Source organism: Saccostrea echinata, unplaced genomic scaffold, assembly GCF_033153115.1.
Source record: "Saccostrea echinata isolate AGI-Se365-2 ecotype Australia unplaced genomic scaffold, CSIRO_AGI_Sech_v1 ptg000054l, whole genome shotgun sequence".
Taxonomy (NCBI): Eukaryota; Metazoa; Mollusca; class Bivalvia; order Ostreida; family Ostreidae; genus Saccostrea; species Saccostrea echinata.
Genome location: NW_026889803.1, coordinates 2,431,882 through 2,450,405, shown reverse-complemented (window position 1 = coordinate 2,450,405; position 18,524 = coordinate 2,431,882). Strand labels below are relative to the sequence as shown.

General features: G+C 33.0%; 2 protein-coding genes across 5 annotated transcripts in view; one reads left to right on the top strand and one right to left on the bottom strand.

Annotated features, from left to right (window-relative positions):
- Positions 1 to 18,524, top strand: part of LOC133172590 (arf-GAP with coiled-coil, ANK repeat and PH domain-containing protein 2-like) — a 64,586-nt gene that overhangs the window by 17,517 nt on the left and 28,545 nt on the right. For all 3 annotated transcript variants that reach the window (XM_061307516.1, XM_061307515.1, XM_061307514.1), the window contains 2 exons: positions 42 to 137; positions 373 to 447. In XM_061307516.1, the coding sequence (XP_061163500.1) occupies positions 42 to 137; positions 373 to 447 (171 nt within the window). The remainder of the gene's footprint in view (positions 1 to 41; positions 138 to 372; positions 448 to 18,524) is intronic.
- LOC133172591 (slit homolog 3 protein-like) lies at positions 1,610 to 17,842 on the bottom strand. Of its 2 annotated transcripts, XM_061307518.1 has the most exons (3): positions 17,693 to 17,842; positions 3,715 to 5,601; positions 1,610 to 1,692 (listed from the first exon to the last, which is right to left on the bottom strand). In XM_061307518.1, the coding sequence occupies exons 2-3, from the start codon at positions 5,546 to 5,548 to the stop codon at positions 1,625 to 1,627; spliced, it is 1,902 nt and encodes a 633-aa protein (XP_061163502.1). In that variant the 5' UTR covers positions 5,549 to 5,601; positions 17,693 to 17,842; the 3' UTR covers positions 1,610 to 1,624. The 2 variants fall into 2 exon arrangements, with proteins under 2 accessions (XP_061163502.1, XP_061163501.1); XM_061307517.1 differs by lacking the exon at positions 1,610 to 1,692 and having other exon boundaries at positions 3,190 to 5,601.

Here is an 18,524-nt window from a genome sequence, read left to right as displayed (position 1 = left end):
TTTGATTATGTATTAAATTGACTCTATTTCCTTTTTTTCAGATGTTGTCATTTATGCGTGCTCAAAGCACATTCTTTCATCAAGGTCATGACTTATTTCAGGAGTTTGAACCAGAGATGAAAAATGTCGCCTCCCAGGTTTGTAAAATTAAAATATTTTAAATTGTACATATAAGGTAAATACATAAAATACACACAATTTCCTTTGAAACTCATGGAATTAACAAGACAAGTAGATTCAGAGGCTGTATATTATGGACTAATGATGGTTTACTGAAAGTTTAACTGGAAATAAAAGATTTTGTATAAGTTTTATTCATATAAATCTCCAACATGACAGAAGAAGGTTGAGATGTTGTGTTTTATTATACAGGTGGATGTTCTTAGTGCCAAAGCTAGTCAAGAGAAGAAAGAAATGGAGGAGAGGCATTCACTGGTGCAAAATAAGGTAGGAAATTCTTGTGTAACATTCTTAAAGGGGCCTGGACACAGTTCATTGTGGTTTTTGTTTACAATTTTAAATTTCTATTTTTATTTTTAAAAAATTAACTTCAGTTTAATGAATTTAACTTACATGAAAATTCTTAAAATTCAAAGACAAAGGCATTCTACAAAACATCAGGTCAAAAATCGGTATTTGTAAACAGGGGTACAAGCTCTGTTTACATTTTACTGGATGTGTTCAGTTTGTTTACTCTGCACACATTATTGAGCATAGACTGACAATACTGGTGAGTTGGTTTTGCTTTCTCACTTTTCTACTTCAAATTTTATGGATTATATTATTAATATTTTTCATTTATACATAATTTTTTTTTCCATTTTTCTTAAATATTAAGGATAAAGTTAACTACATCAAGTGCAAGGATGTGTGTCAATCAAATGTGTTCCAAAATTTATAGTTTTAGTAATTTCCAGATAAAGGAAGTTTCTAAACATGCTTTTATAATATTTTGGTGTGAAATGCTCTAGCAACATATAAGTCATGATATCATACTGAAAATTTTAGAAAATATTTATTTTAAATTTGTGTCCAAGCTCCTTTAGTTCTTGAATGTTAATCATTCAGTAAAATGTTTGAAGACTATGAAACCACAGAAATTACCCTCTATATAGTAATACTGGCACAGCCGTGACTTGTACCTGTATATTTGTCAATGTGTTTTCACCTGCCTTGAGATTTGAATACTGTAGACAGTTATTTTCTCCCTTTCACATGTGTGAATGATTTTGCCTTGTTTTAAATTCTTCTAGACACAGATTTTCACAAGAGAGCTATTGCTCTCTGTGTAAAATTTGCCCAGGTTTTGAATTCACCAAATGATGAGTACAGATGAGGGTGAAAGGGGGGAAATAAAATGGAGGCAAAAACTTCCCTGTGTACAGTATACCTATAATTATAAATGATGTACTTTAACCAAAGGGTGTTCTCATTGTACATTTCTTTTTTAAGTGACTTGTGAATGATACAGTATTTTGTATATATATATGTCTTTTTAGTTCATTAAATAAATTGTGACCTTGACAGAACCTGCTAATTTGATGCACAATAAGGTTTCAAGAAGAATTTAAGTGGAAAACAACAAATCAGGAGACTTTTTTTATCACAAAATAATTTATTTCTGTCATGTGGAGGATTTAATGACCACCACTCTGTAGAGGTAGACAAGGAATGTCAGCAAACACCAGGAATCTGAAAGTAAAAGATAAAGCAACCTTCTTTAAAAGATTGATACATAAAAGTTTTCAGAGTTATCTCCCTTTGTTTACACAATAAAAAATGGCTCGTGCATGCAAAACTAACAGAAATAAAACACATTTGTAAGTACATATATTGGATTAATTTTCTCTAAAGTGGTAGTTTTGTTTGTATTGTTTTATTTAACCCAACAATATCAGATGGAAAAAATATACACATAAAAAGAACTAGAAATTTTCTTTGCTCTCTGCCATTATTTCCGTGAGGTATGAATAAGAACTAACTGCACATTGAAAAAAAAAAGTTTGTTTCATTGGGCACTAAGCAGAAATTGACCCCTTGCTTTAAAAATTAACAAAAAAAATTAATCTGTAGTATGAATTTAGTCAAAATTTCATTTTCACTACTACCATGATAAACGTGCATGATCATGTAAGTGTTCAAATCCTACCTACACACTGGTTCAAAAAAAGGAAAAACACAACTTTGACCCGAGTGGAAGACTTTTGGTCAAGATTATACTTACGTGAAAAGATAACCTTATTGTGCAGTCACATTAACAGTGTCCTGTTTAGAGAATGACATCTAATTGTCAATACATACAACTGATACAAGTATAGTTTGTAATTGTGTAATTTATACAGTGTGCTCTGTACAATAGTATGAAAGTGAAGAAAAGTTAAGAAAGGAAGTGAAGTATGGTATAAATAAAAGAAAACAAGTAACGTTGACTTCTGCAGTGTGACGTTTGATTGAGGTATATATATGTTGAGAGAAATTGAAAAAGAAGAAAGAATTGAATATTTTGTAAAATACAGATGTAATAGTATCATTTTTTAAAAATAAGATAAATCCTTTTATATTGGTATATTGAAAAAAAAAAACCCACAAAATTATCTATCTATCATTTATTTGCATAGTAATAGTTTACAAAAATAAGCATTTTAGGTATTGAAAATTCTAGCAAAATTATAATTGGTCATAAGTACTTATAATTTTGTATGTTATATGTACAAATTCTTTGTATATTTGAAGATTTGCATAGATTAGTTCTAAAAATAATAAAATGCCATGATTTTATTAAATAGGAAAAACTATAATGTGTTAAAATAAGAAACTATTAATATGAAATAGAAAGTATTAAACTTTTTAAAAACTTTTTTTAAATGACTGAAACAATCATAAAGTGCATAAGAGCTAAATGAATGGGTTATATTGATGGTGGTTTTATTAAAATGAAAGCTTTTGGGGAGAAAAAAGTAAAAAGAAAACATTCTTGGTCTGAGATGGAAAAGAACAGTGAATTGCAATTTTTCTCACCAAATGACTTGTAAAAAGCTATTTGCATTTCCACAAAGCTTAATTTGAGCTAGAAGTTTGCTACAGTAAGAAATGTGATGATGATTTAGTGACAGAAGGAAGACATTGTGAAATACCAACAGGAAAAAAAAATCATAGAAATTCCTAGTCATGCTAGAAAGAACAACAGTATTAGGGGAGGAAAAAAATCCCAATTTTTTTAACATGCCTCATAATCAACACAAAAACATTGTAAGTGAACTGTAAGTGAACTGCATTGCAGATCAAATCCAAGTACAACGTGCAAAGACTATAGTTATTTCTCCTGAACATTACACAGATCAAGGAAATCTAGAGATATAAGCTAGCAGTCATGCACACTGGACAAAGTCACAAAAGTTTCTCATGCAGTTTTGCGAGCTCTTGTGTTTCGCTTTCGTGTCCTACGTGTTTTGCGATTTCGTAAGGTGGTTTTTCTAACTCTAGGCTTAAGGGTTTTGCATCTCTCTGTACCATCTTTAAGCCTACGACAGCACCTCCTTTCACCTGTGGGCAGCTTGCTGCACTTTCTGGGAATTTTTCTCTTTCCCCTCTTTGACCCCTTCTTACCCCGTTTCTTATTACGTTTTCTGTTCTTGGTTCTTTTGTTGGGGTTTCTCTTTTTCTTTCTTTCTTTGTTCTTTTTGTTTTGTTTCTTATTCCCTGAAGGCTTTTTACCTGTAGTTTTCCTGGCAGAATTTCCTGTGGACTTGATTTCTCCGTTGATCTTTGAACCTTGAACTCTCTCCTGCTTGGCTGTGACTGCCCCTGTTGTGGAGTCTGTGTTCTGCCTTACTTTGTTATCCTGTTGCTTCCCTGTGGTCTTTCTCCTCTGGGTACTGATCTCTGGTTGTGCTGGGGGCCTGGAGTTTGTCTCCGTTGTTTCAGGTGCTTCTGTAAATTCACTTGATAGAAGACTCTGCAGTTCACGGTCTTTGACTTCCTTTGGTCCAGCACAGATTGGTGCCTCAAAGCTATAGAACTTAACACTGGATACCTTCATCCATTCCCACAACCATAAAAGCCTTCTGTCACACTGCAGGGGGTTACCATCCAAGGTCATCATTTCTAAATTGACTAAGGCATTTTTCAGGTTAGATGGTAAAGTATTCAGTTCATTATATTCTAGATTGATCACTTTTATGGAGGGAAATGTTAGGCCACTGTTTTCAATCAATCTCAAAAAGTTTTTCGCCATTCCTGGACTATTCATAAACTGCAGGAATTTGGCATTTTGAATACCAGAAAGAAAATCATCAGCCACTGTGACATCACTTTGTTCCTGGTAAGACATTTGCAAGTCATGCAGACTTGGCAAGTCCTTGAAAGCTTTGGATTGAATTCTTTTTAGAGGATTGTTAGATAAGTCAATTTCCTTCAAACTAGACATGTCAGTAAATGTTCCACTGACTAATTCTTGGATGTTGTTACCCTTGAGATAGATATTGGACAAATTTTGTAATCCAGAGAAGGAATTACTCAGAATTTGGCGAACAGCATTCATGTTCAATGATAGTGTCTCCAAGTTGGCATCTTTGCCAAAAAGTCCAGATTCAATATCATGGACTTCGTTCTGATCCATGTAAAGTTTTTCTAGTGCTATGGGCAGACCTCTAGGGATCATTGTTAACTTGTTGTTGTTAAGCCAAAGTTCTTGCAAGTTGCTAGTGGTTGCAAAAGCTGTGTACTCAACATCTGAAATCATGTTCTCATTAAGGGTAAGAAGCTGTAGATTGGTGTTGTTCTCAAAATCTGTTGCCTTAATTTTTGTGATCTTATTGTTGCTTAGACGCAAGTCTGCAACAGAGGAAGGCATTGGGCCAGGCACACTTTCCAGGTCACACTGAGAAAAGTCCACTAGCTGTAACATGCTAGAAGAAAATCTTAGACCTTTAGCCTCCACAATAGGATTGTTCTTTAGTATGAGGTATCTAAGGTAAGGAAGGTTTTCAAATGCTCGGGGATGGATTGATTGAATACGATTGACACTGAGATCTATGCTTCGTACACGTGTTGTCATTTCAAAGTCATCCTCTTCAATTTGTTCAAGTTGATTGTAGCCAAGGTACAAAGTACTCACATTTGGGATTTCATTGAAGGGTTTCCCAATCCGACGAAGTTTTGTATTGGTCAATGTCAGAGACCTTAAATGTGATAAACCTTCAAATGCTTTGTCATGAATTCTGGTGATTGGATTCAAGGACAAGTCCAGACTCATAAGCTGTTCTAAGTTTCCAAAAGCTCTTGGTGCTATGGCACTGAGTCCATTTCTGGACAGTCTGAGGTTTTGTACATTAGGCAGTCCTTGGAAATCACCCTGTTGAATGTCTGTGAGTTGATTTTCTGTAAGGTCTATAGTAACTGTGTCACTTGGAAATTTTCGTGGAATGTCTCTAAGGCCCTTGCTCCTACAATCAGCTGTGGCTCCAGAACAGGACTGGCACTGGGGAGGGCAGGATTGTACAGTCAAAGCAGAAGCTAACACAACAACAGTAACAAAGTAGAAATCCATGTTGTAGGGGGTTCTTTCTAGTTGTTCACTTTTCTTACATCTCAGCTCAAAGTCTGCAAATATAAAAAATAAATTTTTAAGCTAGGAAATTAGATATACATTATGGGGAGTTTTTTGTTTTTCCTGTAATGTGTTATGGACAGCATGTGGAAATGGTTTTTTTCTGCTGGGAAAGGTTTTGGTCAACATGGAAGAAATCTGTCATGTTTTGCCTGGTTTGCTGCTGAGATCAATGCAGCATTAGTGATACCATCAATCATATTTGACAGGGGGCACTGCTCATATTCCATTACCACCCTGCTGAACTTTCTTAGCTATCACTGAGTAAACATGCCATTATTTGTACAGTAGCATTTTTTGTAATAATGTGTAAATCACAGGTAATGACAGATCCACCACTTTTAAACAGTGATCATGCCTTGCGAAAGATAAGGCAAATTTTACGGAGAAGTGATGGAAACTTAACCCCAAACAAATTTTTCATAGAAGAAATGTTGTACTTTGGTGTAAATAAGTTAAAAGGTGCATTCACTTTAATTGCAGTGCACTTTTGCTGGTACCAATTATGTATATGTATCCATTATTCATAGATCCAACCTACATGAAATGTCCTAAATGTAGAGTTAACTGGTGCTTTACAAATTCTTATATCATAGTGTAAGATTCCATCAGATTTCTGTTATGAGGATGATTTGGCTGACTATAAATTGCAGATTAATGGTAAAGTCATCAGTAATGTAGAGTTTATTTACTTTCTTGCCTCATTGAGTATAGAATGCCTCTAGTGGTTGATGATGCCACAATTACAACACAAGGTTATAAGAAATAGATGTATCAGCGGGGTCTTGTGATCATAGGCTCTGACATTGCTGACAGATCTCTTGCCAAGTCTGTGAGACAGGAGAGGAAAGCATGCTTCTGGCATTTTTTGTCTCAGTGTGCAAAACTGAGGTTTTCTTTTTATTTGGGAATCTTTATCTAATATAAGATTGTCTGGGATATCAATAGATGATAAAAGGTTTTTAAACATATTTTTCATGCAAATACATGTACAATATAATTACATGTATATGGAAGGACCATTTTATTGTCTACTTTTGTTCTAACTCTTTTCTATTGAATTTTAGTTTTAAAAAAAATTCTATACATTTTCACCTGTGTTTTATGTGTGGTATAAAGAAAGTTAAAGTATTTTAGCTGTTTATGATGAAATAGGAAACACGTACTCTTCATCAAATCTAAAGAAAGAGTAGGAAACCCATTTAAGCAGCCTGTAATGTCTGGATGAATAGGAATCCATCTACCCACTCACTGCCTAGCTGTATGAATGGGAGAGTACTTGGTATGGTTGAGAAAAAAAATAACTGCCCATAATGTATGATAGAATTGTCCAATTTAAACAGGAATGTAATGGAAAATGTGTACAAATGTGCAAAGTGTTTGATCTGCATCCATGCATCCCTTGTATATAAGTGGCACATGTATAACAATTATTTTACTAGCATGTGTGCTCCATTGTATGGTGACATTTTTTCTTCCATTCTTTATGTAATGTATTGTTAATTATAGACATACATTTATTCATTTATTATTTTGTAAAAATATGGTAGTTCATTGTATTAATATAACATATAGGCAGACATAGTATCCAATTAAAATATATAGTTTCATCTTGGGGGGTACGTGGATATGGTTAATTAGTTTTCTGGTGAAAGGAAGTCTGTGTAGGATGAAGTGAGAAGGAATGCTTAATTAAAGTGTCAAAATCAACAAGTACAGTTATCATTCAGACTGATTGAGAGATGAACCATCTTTGGCTAGGTATAAATGACCCCGGGGTCATTGTTAGAGATATGCTAACTCAGAGAACTTTTGGCATAATTCTTTAGCAACAGGTATTTGTGCTTAATTTGTGCAATAGTACTCATTGGAAATTTCTGACTCGTCATTGAATGAACAGATTCAGAGAGTTGTGAGAATTTCTCTCTCTTCAGCTTATTTTGTTCAGATAACAAGATTGCACCAAATGCACTTCACTGTTCATTTTTGAACATCAACATAAAGCTGCAGACCTTAACCCCTGTGATAATAGTTACAGAGAACATTCAACCTGAGCTGTGATTTCCCCGTGTATTAGAGAATACATCTGGCCCCCCTTTTTTCGCGCTTATACTCCAAAATTTGGCACTAAGTGTTCGGATTGTTTGGTTATGAAATCATTATTCTTACTGACTCAACTTTGAGTATATTTTGTGGTGGTTGTGAAATCTTCAATAAAGAATGAGTGATTCACTTAAAAATTGCCACTAATTCTTATGAGCCACTACAAAATTATGTCTCTCAGGAAATATATTGCATAATACAAGTGTAAATTTTATTCATTCTACTGTGCATTTCTGGATTAGAGAGGGATATTGTTTGAGTGGGAGGGAGGAAAGGATACTCGTGAACAATTCTCCTCAGATAATTTAAAAAAAAAAATCTGATTTTTCTTGAATGATTTCAACCAGATATCACTGGGTTATGCATTCTCAATGAACTTCCAAACTACCTTGAAATGGCAAATCAAACTACATTATTTATCATGGGTAAAATTTTTGTCTTTTCTAGCAGAAGGAAGGGAATCTGTGGAAACTGAAATAGCTCATATAATGTATAAATAAATTATGTTGACCCAGACATACTCATTATGAGGGACTAGGTCTAATATGGGAGTCTATCATCGTATATGGGGATCTGTGTTTACACTATCCCCCCCCTTTGGCTTCTCTGGTATGAAGGCAGGTGGATAAACAATGTAAATAAGTAAATCTTGTATACAGGATTCCTCTTCTTCAAAGCTTTGAACATAAACAACTCTGCTGACTCAGCATAGAACGATTTGCAGAATAATTGACTTTTTAAAATAATGACTTCTAGATGAATTACTGCTTTTTGTATAAAAGTGGTTATTTGGTGGTTGTAAATTTTAAATTGCATTTTTTACGATGGGATTTTGTCAGACTGTAAAGCAAAGCCACTAGACAGTTTTAAAATCATCTGTTCATTTGATTAATGTTTTCATTGCGCAATACATCCGCACCATTTTAAAATCAAGAGTACAGTGTATTTACAGTTTTAAAGCAACTATTTTCACATAATTTATCAAATTTAGCAAATTTGAAATAATCACAGATTAAAAAATCTAATAACAATTTTAAAGAACTGATTTTTTGAACATTTTTTTTTTCTGATAAGTATAAAAACAGGAAAATTTCATTTTTTTTTTACATTTTGAGATGCCCCCTCTGGAAACCAGATGATAGAATTTTTATGTTTCTTACATATAATGTACAATATAGTACTATACATCATGTATTATGATATCAGCAAAAAGTCTATTGTAGTATTTGTAAAATTCGCTTTGAAGTGTGAAAAACTAGCACTTTCCCATATTATCCAATGTTAAATGTACCTGTATTTTGAAATGGTCCCTAAAAATACTCAGACGATAAATTTTCCTGAAACTTTGCATGTACACTGAAGTCAATATAAGTTACATATGATATGAAATTAAAAAGTTTTTCTATTGTAGTTTTCATGCAATTAAACCCCTGTCGGCTCCCTTAAATATTGTAATTTGATTACCTCATGCTTGCAGCTCTGTTTAAGGTGACCATGCATTTATTTCTGAGTAAATTCATACATTAAACTTGACCTTAGTCCTGACCTCTGACTGTTAGAATTGTTAAATGATACGAGGTGAGCATATGGTTTAGGTGACCCTGTCACATATTTTTAATATATTCGATCAGTGCATATTATCTATTCAAGATATATTACTAAAGTCAGGTACTCTTCACACAATTGCTCCGAAGAAAATAGTTCCATTCATGATTAGTAGATACAACATTACAACAAATGTTAAGAATAATGATGTATATTTAATACGTTAAAGAAAACAAAATTAACGTAAAAAGATTTTAAGAAAATCACTTTTCCCCAGAAAAGGAAATAAAAAGTTTTCATATTCCTACGCTCTCTGCCTCCTCAGTCTTTTTCACGAAAATATATAGGTCATCCTTCGATTGATAGTGATAAATCTTTTCACCAATTATATAACTGTCATGATTATTGTTCGTTAATTGCCGTATATTTTCTTTTGAGTGAGAATGTTAATCATTAACTGTGTGTGTTTTTTTTCTTCTCTTTTTTTAAAATAATGGAATGGTTATTATGGTTAAACACCTGCAATCGTAACTTCTCGGCAAAGCAACGTGATTTGCCGAGCTCGTCGGAAAGGATCTTCGCACATGTGTAAACAGTCTATTTGGTCTTGCAAGCACAGGTATGTGCACCGTTCGCTAGTGACGCTTAGATCATGTAGACTGGGTATCAGTATTTGCTACGGACATGAAGAGGAACTATACACCAGTTTCATAGCAAGTGCAGGTTTTTAATATATTCGATCAGTGCATATTATCTATTCAAGATATATTACTAAAGTCAGGTACTCTTCACACAATTGCTCCACAGAAAATAGTTCCATTCATGATCAATAGATACAACATTACAACAAATATTAAGAATAATGATGTATATTTAATACGTTAAAGAAAACAAAATTAACGTAAAAAGATTTTAAGAAAATCACTTTTTTCCTAGAAAAGCAAATAAAAAGTTTTCGTATTCCTACGCTCGCTGACTCCTCAGTCTTTTTCACGAAATATATAGGTCATACTTCGATTGATAATGATAAATCTTTTCACCAATTATATTACTGTCATGATTATAATCGTTAATTGCCGTATATTTTCTTTTGGGTTAGAATGTTAATCATTAACTGTGTGTGTGTGTGTTTTCCTCTTTTTTTAAATAACGGAATGGTTATTATGGTTAAACACCTGCAATCGTAACTTCTCGGCAAAGCAACGTGATTTCCGAGGTCGTTAGAAAGGATCTTCGCACGTGTGTAGACCCAGGCTATTTGGTCTTGCAAGCACAGGTGTGTGCACCGTTCCCTAGTGACGATTAGATCATGTAGACTGGGTATCAAGTATTTGCTACGGACATGAAGAAGTTTAGAACTATACACCAGTTGGAGATTTCTTACTCAAGCCCTAGACTTGGCTAGAGGGCCTGAGTTATCTAAAACGATGCTAGATCATCGATCTACTCAGTTTAAAAACACGAAATATACTATTTTTGAAAATAAAAACATTTCTAGAAATAAAAATGAAGATTTCAAAACGTCTGTATATTCAAAATATATATTAAGTGTTAAATGTCGGATTCTATTCTATGACGAAGGACTATATTCAGTATTGCTCCACAGCCGCAACCGATCTCGCGATTTCCTTCGCGTTTAGCAACGGCCGTCAATGCATTTCTGGACGAGTTCATTGATTACTCTAGAAGGTGACAGGTTGACCCTTCTTTAACATCTGCCTATACTTTGAGTGATAGTACTTTAATAGCACAAAATTAAAAAATAAATTAAAACCTAATCTTGATAGATCTATAGTTTTGCTATTTAAAAAAAAAATTGGGCTATCTTTGATAATCCATAACGGCTTGGATTTGTTTTTAATTTTTTTTTTTACAGAAGATTCTATCATTGGAAAGTTAGATGGTACACATGTAGCACAGGCCCATAGTACGAGGGATTTTTTCGGAGCCCCCCCCCCCCCCCCCCCCCCCCCCCCCCCCCCGTTCACTTTGAAAATGTTGCTATAGGCCTGTAACATGCTAATTGGATTAAACATTCCTGAAAATGAGTGAGGTGTTAAACATTTTTAAAATTACATGATTAATTATATTTAGTCTATGCTCTATGTGAAATTAAAACTATTTTTTATAGGCATGTGCAACTTTGTGATAAAGTCACTATACATGCATGTAACAATATAAATATAATATGTATATGCAGTTTGTTTCCTAGTACATGCATATTTTATTCAACAAAAGATGTTGAAACTCAGTAGCCTAAATATTATGTCATTTTAGGATATTTATGGCACTTTTATAGTTGACTTTCTACAGCTTGAGTATCTCTGACATTTTGTCAGTAAATACTTGTTTTTTTTAATTAGAAATCATCTGAGCACAATGAAAATTCGAATAAATTAAAAGTCGAATATCTTGGATATGGGGTAACCCATATCTATTCTTGTTTACTCAAGCCCTAGACTGGGCTAGAGGGACTGAGTTATCTAAAACGATGCTAGGTCATTGATCTACTCAGTTTAAAAACACGGAAATATACTATTTTTGTAATTAAAAACATTTCTAGAAACAAAAATGAAGTTTATCTTCAAAACGTCTCTATATTCAAAATCTATATAAAGTGTTAAATGTCGGATTTTATTCCATGACGAAGGAATGTTCACAGCCCCAACCGATCTTGCGCTTTCCTTTGCGTTTAACAAGGGCCGTCAATGCATCTCTAGACGAGTTCATTGATTACTCTTGTTGACCCATCTTTAACATCTGTCTATACTTTGTGTGATAGTACTTTAATAGCACAAAATTAAAAAAATAAATTAAAATCTATCCTTGATAGATCTATAGTTTTGCTATTTAAAAAAATGGGCTATCTTTGATCTTTGCTTGGACTTGTTTCGAATTTTTACAGAAGATTCTATCATTGGAAAGTTAGATGGTACACATGTAGCACAGACCCATAGTACGCGGGATTTTTTTGGAGCCCCCCCCCCCCCCCACCCCTTCACTTTGAAAACGTTGCTACAGGCCTGTAACATGCTATTTGGATTAAATATTCCTGAAAATGAGTGAGCTGTTAAATACATCTTTAAAATTATACGGTTAATTATATTTAGTCTATGTTCTATGTGAAATTAAAACTATTTTCTTTAGGCATCTGCAACGTTGTGATAAGAAAAGTCACTACACAGCATGTAACGTTATATATGTACATGCAGTTTCCTTAGTACATGCATATTTTATTCAACAAAAGATGTTGAAACTCAGTAGCCTAAATATTATGTCATTTTAGGATATTTATGGCCATTGTATACTAGTAGTTGACTTTCTACAGCTTGAGTATCTCTGACGTTTTATCAGTAAATAGTTTTTTTTAATTAGAAATCATCTGAGCACAATGAAAATTCGAATAAATTAAAAGCCGAATATCTTGGATATGGGGTAACCCATATCTATTCTTGTAGAAGTATAGGTTAATTTTATCTCATCACAGCTGACCTTTGACCTTGAATTGGTAAGATGTATGTTTCAGAGATACATTTTGTACCTATCATAATTATTAATTTAATTTCATATCAAAGTAACCACAGTGCAGTAATTTGAATCAAAGCATCAACTGAGACCTTGACCATGACCTTTGTATGTGCAAAATGTATCTGTCTACTTAGTTTGATTATATCCAGTTAAAGTTCAGTATCTTGAACATCTACATCTCAAAAAACCATGGATATGTCAACGTGAGTTGGAAGTCCCACCCACTTAAGTGATTCAGCCCCAAGACCACAAGCTGACAACAGATTTATCATTAAGTAAAGTAAAAAAAATTTGAAATTAGTTTAATGTTTGAAATAACAAGCTTTTCATTATGTTTTTAAAATCAATTCAAAGTCTAAATTTTGACTTCAGTTTGTTTTTAGTTTATGGTTATAGGCCATTTTTCTTGTTTTCTATGTATTATGTAACAAGTACAGACCTGGAGTAGCTTGTATTATGTTAGGTTCCCATTATGGTATCAATATGATTTATAAAAAAAAGCTTTGGATATTTAGATTTCTACCACCCACTTGTAGATATTGAATGTATGTAGTGAGACATTCAGCAAAGATCTTTAATACCTGGAAAATATGTCTGAGATTTTGGAAAGAGATGATTATGAGATTGAAAAGAGGTATCATATAGTCTACATTTATTGCTCTTGGTATTAAAAGAAATAAATGCCATTGCATTCATTTTTGGAATTTTTTATCTTTTGGTAAATTTTAATGTTGACTATAGAGTCACAAGTCATGGGAACTGTTTAGAATGTTTTGAACTGGCTAAGGATCATTAAAACATGATGTATTGAAATTTATGGTGAAAACTGATGTTATTGATGAATATTATGTAATTATGGAGAGTATGTGATACAGGATACTTTCCCAGACATGTATGGCATTTTATTTTGGCATAAATGTATCTAATGTTGCCAAATTCTGAGTTTTTATCATAATGCTTTATGTAAGAAAATTCACCTTGATAAAGTTTAGTCATAACACACTTAAATTAAGTGGCATTATTCATTGTTTCTTTAAGCCAGAGGAAATACATAATAGTTAATACATGCCAAATACCTGCAGGTAAATTACAGGGTGCAAAGATGAACAATGTTCCTCTATTTATTGGGACTGGGAGCAACAAATTAAAATCTAATTGCAGCCATTTATTTCATCAGACAGCTGCACATTCTCAGGTGCATTTCCCTTTTTATAGGGACAGAGATACATATCAAATACACCAGAGTACAGACAAATCTGACTTCCTACTTTTATATCCTGACCCCCTTCCATCTGCAGACAGGTTTTCCCCCCAGATAATACAGTACTTTAAAACAAAGAAAGCTCTGTTCCCAAATCTGACCCCCTTCCATCTGCAGACACGGTATATAACCACCTCAAAAACTTGACACTTTATAACAGAGAATAAAATTATTCTTTTATGCCCTGTTCACACGGAGAGTTTAATTCGAATTAAACGTAAGTTACTGCGAATTAAATTTGAACCGCGTTCACATGGAGAATTTAATGTGAATTAGTTTAATTTGAATTAATTTACTGCACATTAAATTACTTCGCATTAGCTCCGTGTGAACGCTAAGCGAAGCTAATTCGAATTAAATTTTGACGCATGCGTAAGGATAGAATTAAGTCAAAGACCACATGTCGGTGGTCAGATATAGTAACTTGTGCTATTTTTGAGTGGAAAACCAAAGAAAAGTATGTTTATCAGTAAAATGTGTACAGACACTTATGGCATGTAAAATGTACCTGCTCTGCACAATGTGACCTGATTTGAAAATGACGTCATAATAGGCTTACAGAATAGCCTTACTGTAGAAACATAATTTTAATTCGCATTAGTTTACTTCACATTAGTTCTCGTGTGAATGCAATCTAATTCGCATTAGTTTAATTCGCATTAGTTTAGTTCGAATTAATTTACTGCGAATTAAACTCTCAGTGTGAACAGGGCATAAAATCAGCTAAATTTCTAATATACCTTGTTTCTTACAGTAAACCTTGCTTCATATGAACAAGTTATATGATACAGCCATGCCTGTATGACATCAAGTGCCAGTTTGGTTATAAAATTTCCAGTGTATAATTCTACTATGCAGTAGATAATTCTATTTCTACTTTGTCGTAGATAATTCTACTTTGTAGTAGATAATTCTATTTCTACTTTGTAGTAGATAATTCTACTTTGTAGTAGATAATTCTTGTTTGCAGTAGATAATTCTAATTCTACTTTGTAGTAAATAATTCTTCTTTACATTAGATAATTTTACTTTGTAGTAGATAATTCTACTTTGCAGTAGATAATTCTTCTTTGCAGTAGATAATTCTAATTCTACTTTGTAGTAGATAATTCTACTTTCTAGTAGATAATTCTTCTTTGCAGTAGATAATTCTAATTCTATTTTGTAGTAGATAATTCAACTTTGTAGTAGATAATTCTTGTTTGCTGTAGATAATTCTGATTCTACTTTGTAGTAGATAATTCAACTTTGTAGTAGACAATTCTACTTTGCAGTAGATACCGTATATACTTGCCTATAAGTCGGTCCGCCTGTAAGTCTGTTGTGATTTTTGAGGTTATTTTGGAGGGATTTGCCATTGACCCGCCTATAAGTCGGTATAACTTTTTGCCAGAATCGGCGGGCAATTTCAAATCAATGCTCTAATGTTTTAACATCTGTTTCAAATAATATTTTGAGAAATTACGCCGATATTTTATCTTTTTTTTTCTTCTCTTATAAATTTCATATCAATACTCTAATGTATTTACCTGTGTTCAAATAATATGTTAGGATATGACATTGGTAATTAATTTTTTTTTTCAACAAACCAAACCACTTTAGTTTTCTTTTTATATTGTTTTGTTTAAGCATTAAATCCCTTGTCTTGTTACATTTTATACACCGATCTCGATCATAGGTGGATCTCTGTCTCTTTGGCATGGTGATGAACTATGTAACGAGTCTAGCAACATTTTTTTTTATTTAATATTTAATTAGGTGGTGCTCAGTCCAAGCCATATCTATAGTTTTTAATAATGCTATGTTTGATTTATTATTAGCAATTATTGTCTCTTAATTACCTATATCCCTTACCTGACACCGTGTTTATTTAGTGACATGCGTTCCGAGAAAATTGTGTACCACACATGGGAAGCATTTTCATATACAATCAAGTTTTAATGGACTCCAGAATAATATTCTGAATTATTTTTAAAGAATATTATATCTGTTGTCAAAAACATTGCAGACGGTACATATAATTATACATTAATGCTGAACGTATCATATTTGGTTCACAATTCAATTTTACCAATAAACAATAGATTTACAGTAAGTCACAAGTTAATGAAAGGAATATTTTTTGTTAATAATTAATCAAATAAATAATATACACTTAAGATAAAAATAAAATCATTAAAACTTGTAAATACTCGTACTTTATATATAATCTTAGAATACATAAATAATATAATACGTCCAGACATTTCTCAATGATAATCGTTGAAGTTATGTAAAAAATACTACATTTTGTCGTCCAGAAAAATACCAAGCTTTTGATGACTCGCCTATAAGTCGGACATAGAGTTTTAGACCAAAAGTTAACTCCCAAAAAACCGACTTATAGGCGAGTATATACGGTAATTCTAATTCTACTTTGTAGTAGATAATTCAACTTTGTAGTAGATAATTCTTCTTTGCAGTAGATAATTCTAATTCTTCTTTGTAGTAGATAATTCAACTTTGTAGTAGATAATTCTACTTTGCAGTAGATAATTCTAATTTTACTTTGTAGTAGATAATTCTACTTTGCCTTCCTGTTTGGATTTACACATTTTTGCCATATAGAAAGATAGAAATAAAAAAAATAGTAGAAAGATAGAAATAAAAAAATTGTAGATCTTCAGGATTCGTCTGAATTGTGCACTGCTCTAAAGATTTAGTTAGAAAATACATTTAAAACCTTACATTTCTAATGGGCTTCAATCATTTCTAATTTCGAAAACAAATCCTCATTTTCGGGTATTTATTTCCTAAATCTACATATATACATTTCTTAATAGGATTTTAACTGAATATAATGCAGTGGCGGATTTAAGGGGGGGGGGCGCACCCGGCGCGCGCCCCCCCTAAAACTGTCAAAGTTAGCGTAAATCATAGTTTCGTCAAGAAAATGAAAAAAATGTCTACTCGGTAGACCTCATTTTTACCCTACAAAATCTCGAGAATCCAGGAGCTTCCGGGGGCTTCGCCCCCTGGGCCCCCACCAGGGCTTTGCCTGGACCCACTGGGGGCCTCAAGGCGGCCCCCAGACCCCCCGCCTACTTCTGCGCCCCCCCTAACTTCAATTCCTGGATCTGCGCCTGTAATGAAACACGTTACAGTTTTCAATTGTAATTTTTTTGGGGGGGGGGGGTAGTGGGGGGAGAAATTTAAAATGTATTGACTGTATAGAAATGTGTGAGTTGTGCAGAAAAAAAAAATCAGAAAAGAGAGTGTTGAATTCAAAATAGTACTCAAGAATGTATAAATTAAAATTGATTAAAGCATAACCCCTCCCCCCTCCTTCCCTCCCCCGACCCCAAAATGAATAAATAAATAGATGAGTAAAATAAATTTTTTAAAAAATTAAAATCATTGTTACTTTTGATATATGAATAGAATTTTTAAATCTGGAAAAGGTGTTAAATTAATTATTAGATTTTAATAATATTATAAACATAAATGTATTATTTCTGAATCAATGAATTTACTGTGAGAAAAACAATAAGAAATTTTATTTTCACATATTGAAATATTTTAAGTATATATTAAATTTTTTTTTTGTATTTTCAAAGGAGTTTTTCGTCTTTATACCTGTATATTTCACTAAAAAATTTCTGACTTACCTGTCAAATTTTTAAATGTCCTCCAAGTCTAACATCATCTGACAAACTAACAATAAGACAGTGTATTATAACCACACAACTGCTGGTCCAGTTCAATGATTACAATACATCTCTGTGTTCCATTCTCATCAGCACTAGCTACTGCTTCCCTCCACACTACAGAGATCAAGACAGACTCATACTCCCACCACATGCCAATGTGTATAATCACAGGTATAAGGGGGGACAAAGGGTCACGGGAGCCCCGCAGTCAATGGTTTAGTGTAACTCTCTTAATCTTCTGATGTTTTCAGGGTTAAAATAGATCTTAAAAAATAACGAGGGGGATCATAAGTTACATGAGCTCATGTAATCTTTGACTGCATTTGATCTTGTATTAATGGTTTGTTTGGGAATAATTACATGTATATTGTGAAATAGATAAGGCAGAAGAGCTTTTATTTTTTCAAGCAGTATATAAAGTAACAGTCATTTTCACTGCAATTACATTCTCAAGGTGTGACATGCTCGAGTCACCCAGTCATGTAATTTGTATCTGATCACAAAACCTGTTTGATATGAATTTTGTTCTGTGATATGTCATGTATTTAATTGTTGAATTCATGCTGTAACGTATCAGACAAATATTATGCAATTTTTTCAGTGTACTGATAATTTATTTTTCTAAGAGGATTAAAACATATGCTTACACCCACATATCTGAGTTAAATGTTAGGTATTTGAGAAATCCACTGACTCCTCTTCAAGATGTCAAATCTTCATCATTTGTAGTCAGATGGTGTTTGTTCCAGTGACTTGTACCATATATCAAAGTCAATCTCTTAACTGTCCT

Excerpts from the sequence above, each read along its gene's own strand:
- LOC133172591 (XM_061307517.1), bottom strand. The coding sequence starts at position 5,548 with ATGGATTTCTACTTTGTTACTGTTGTTGTGTTAGCTTCTGCTTTGACT.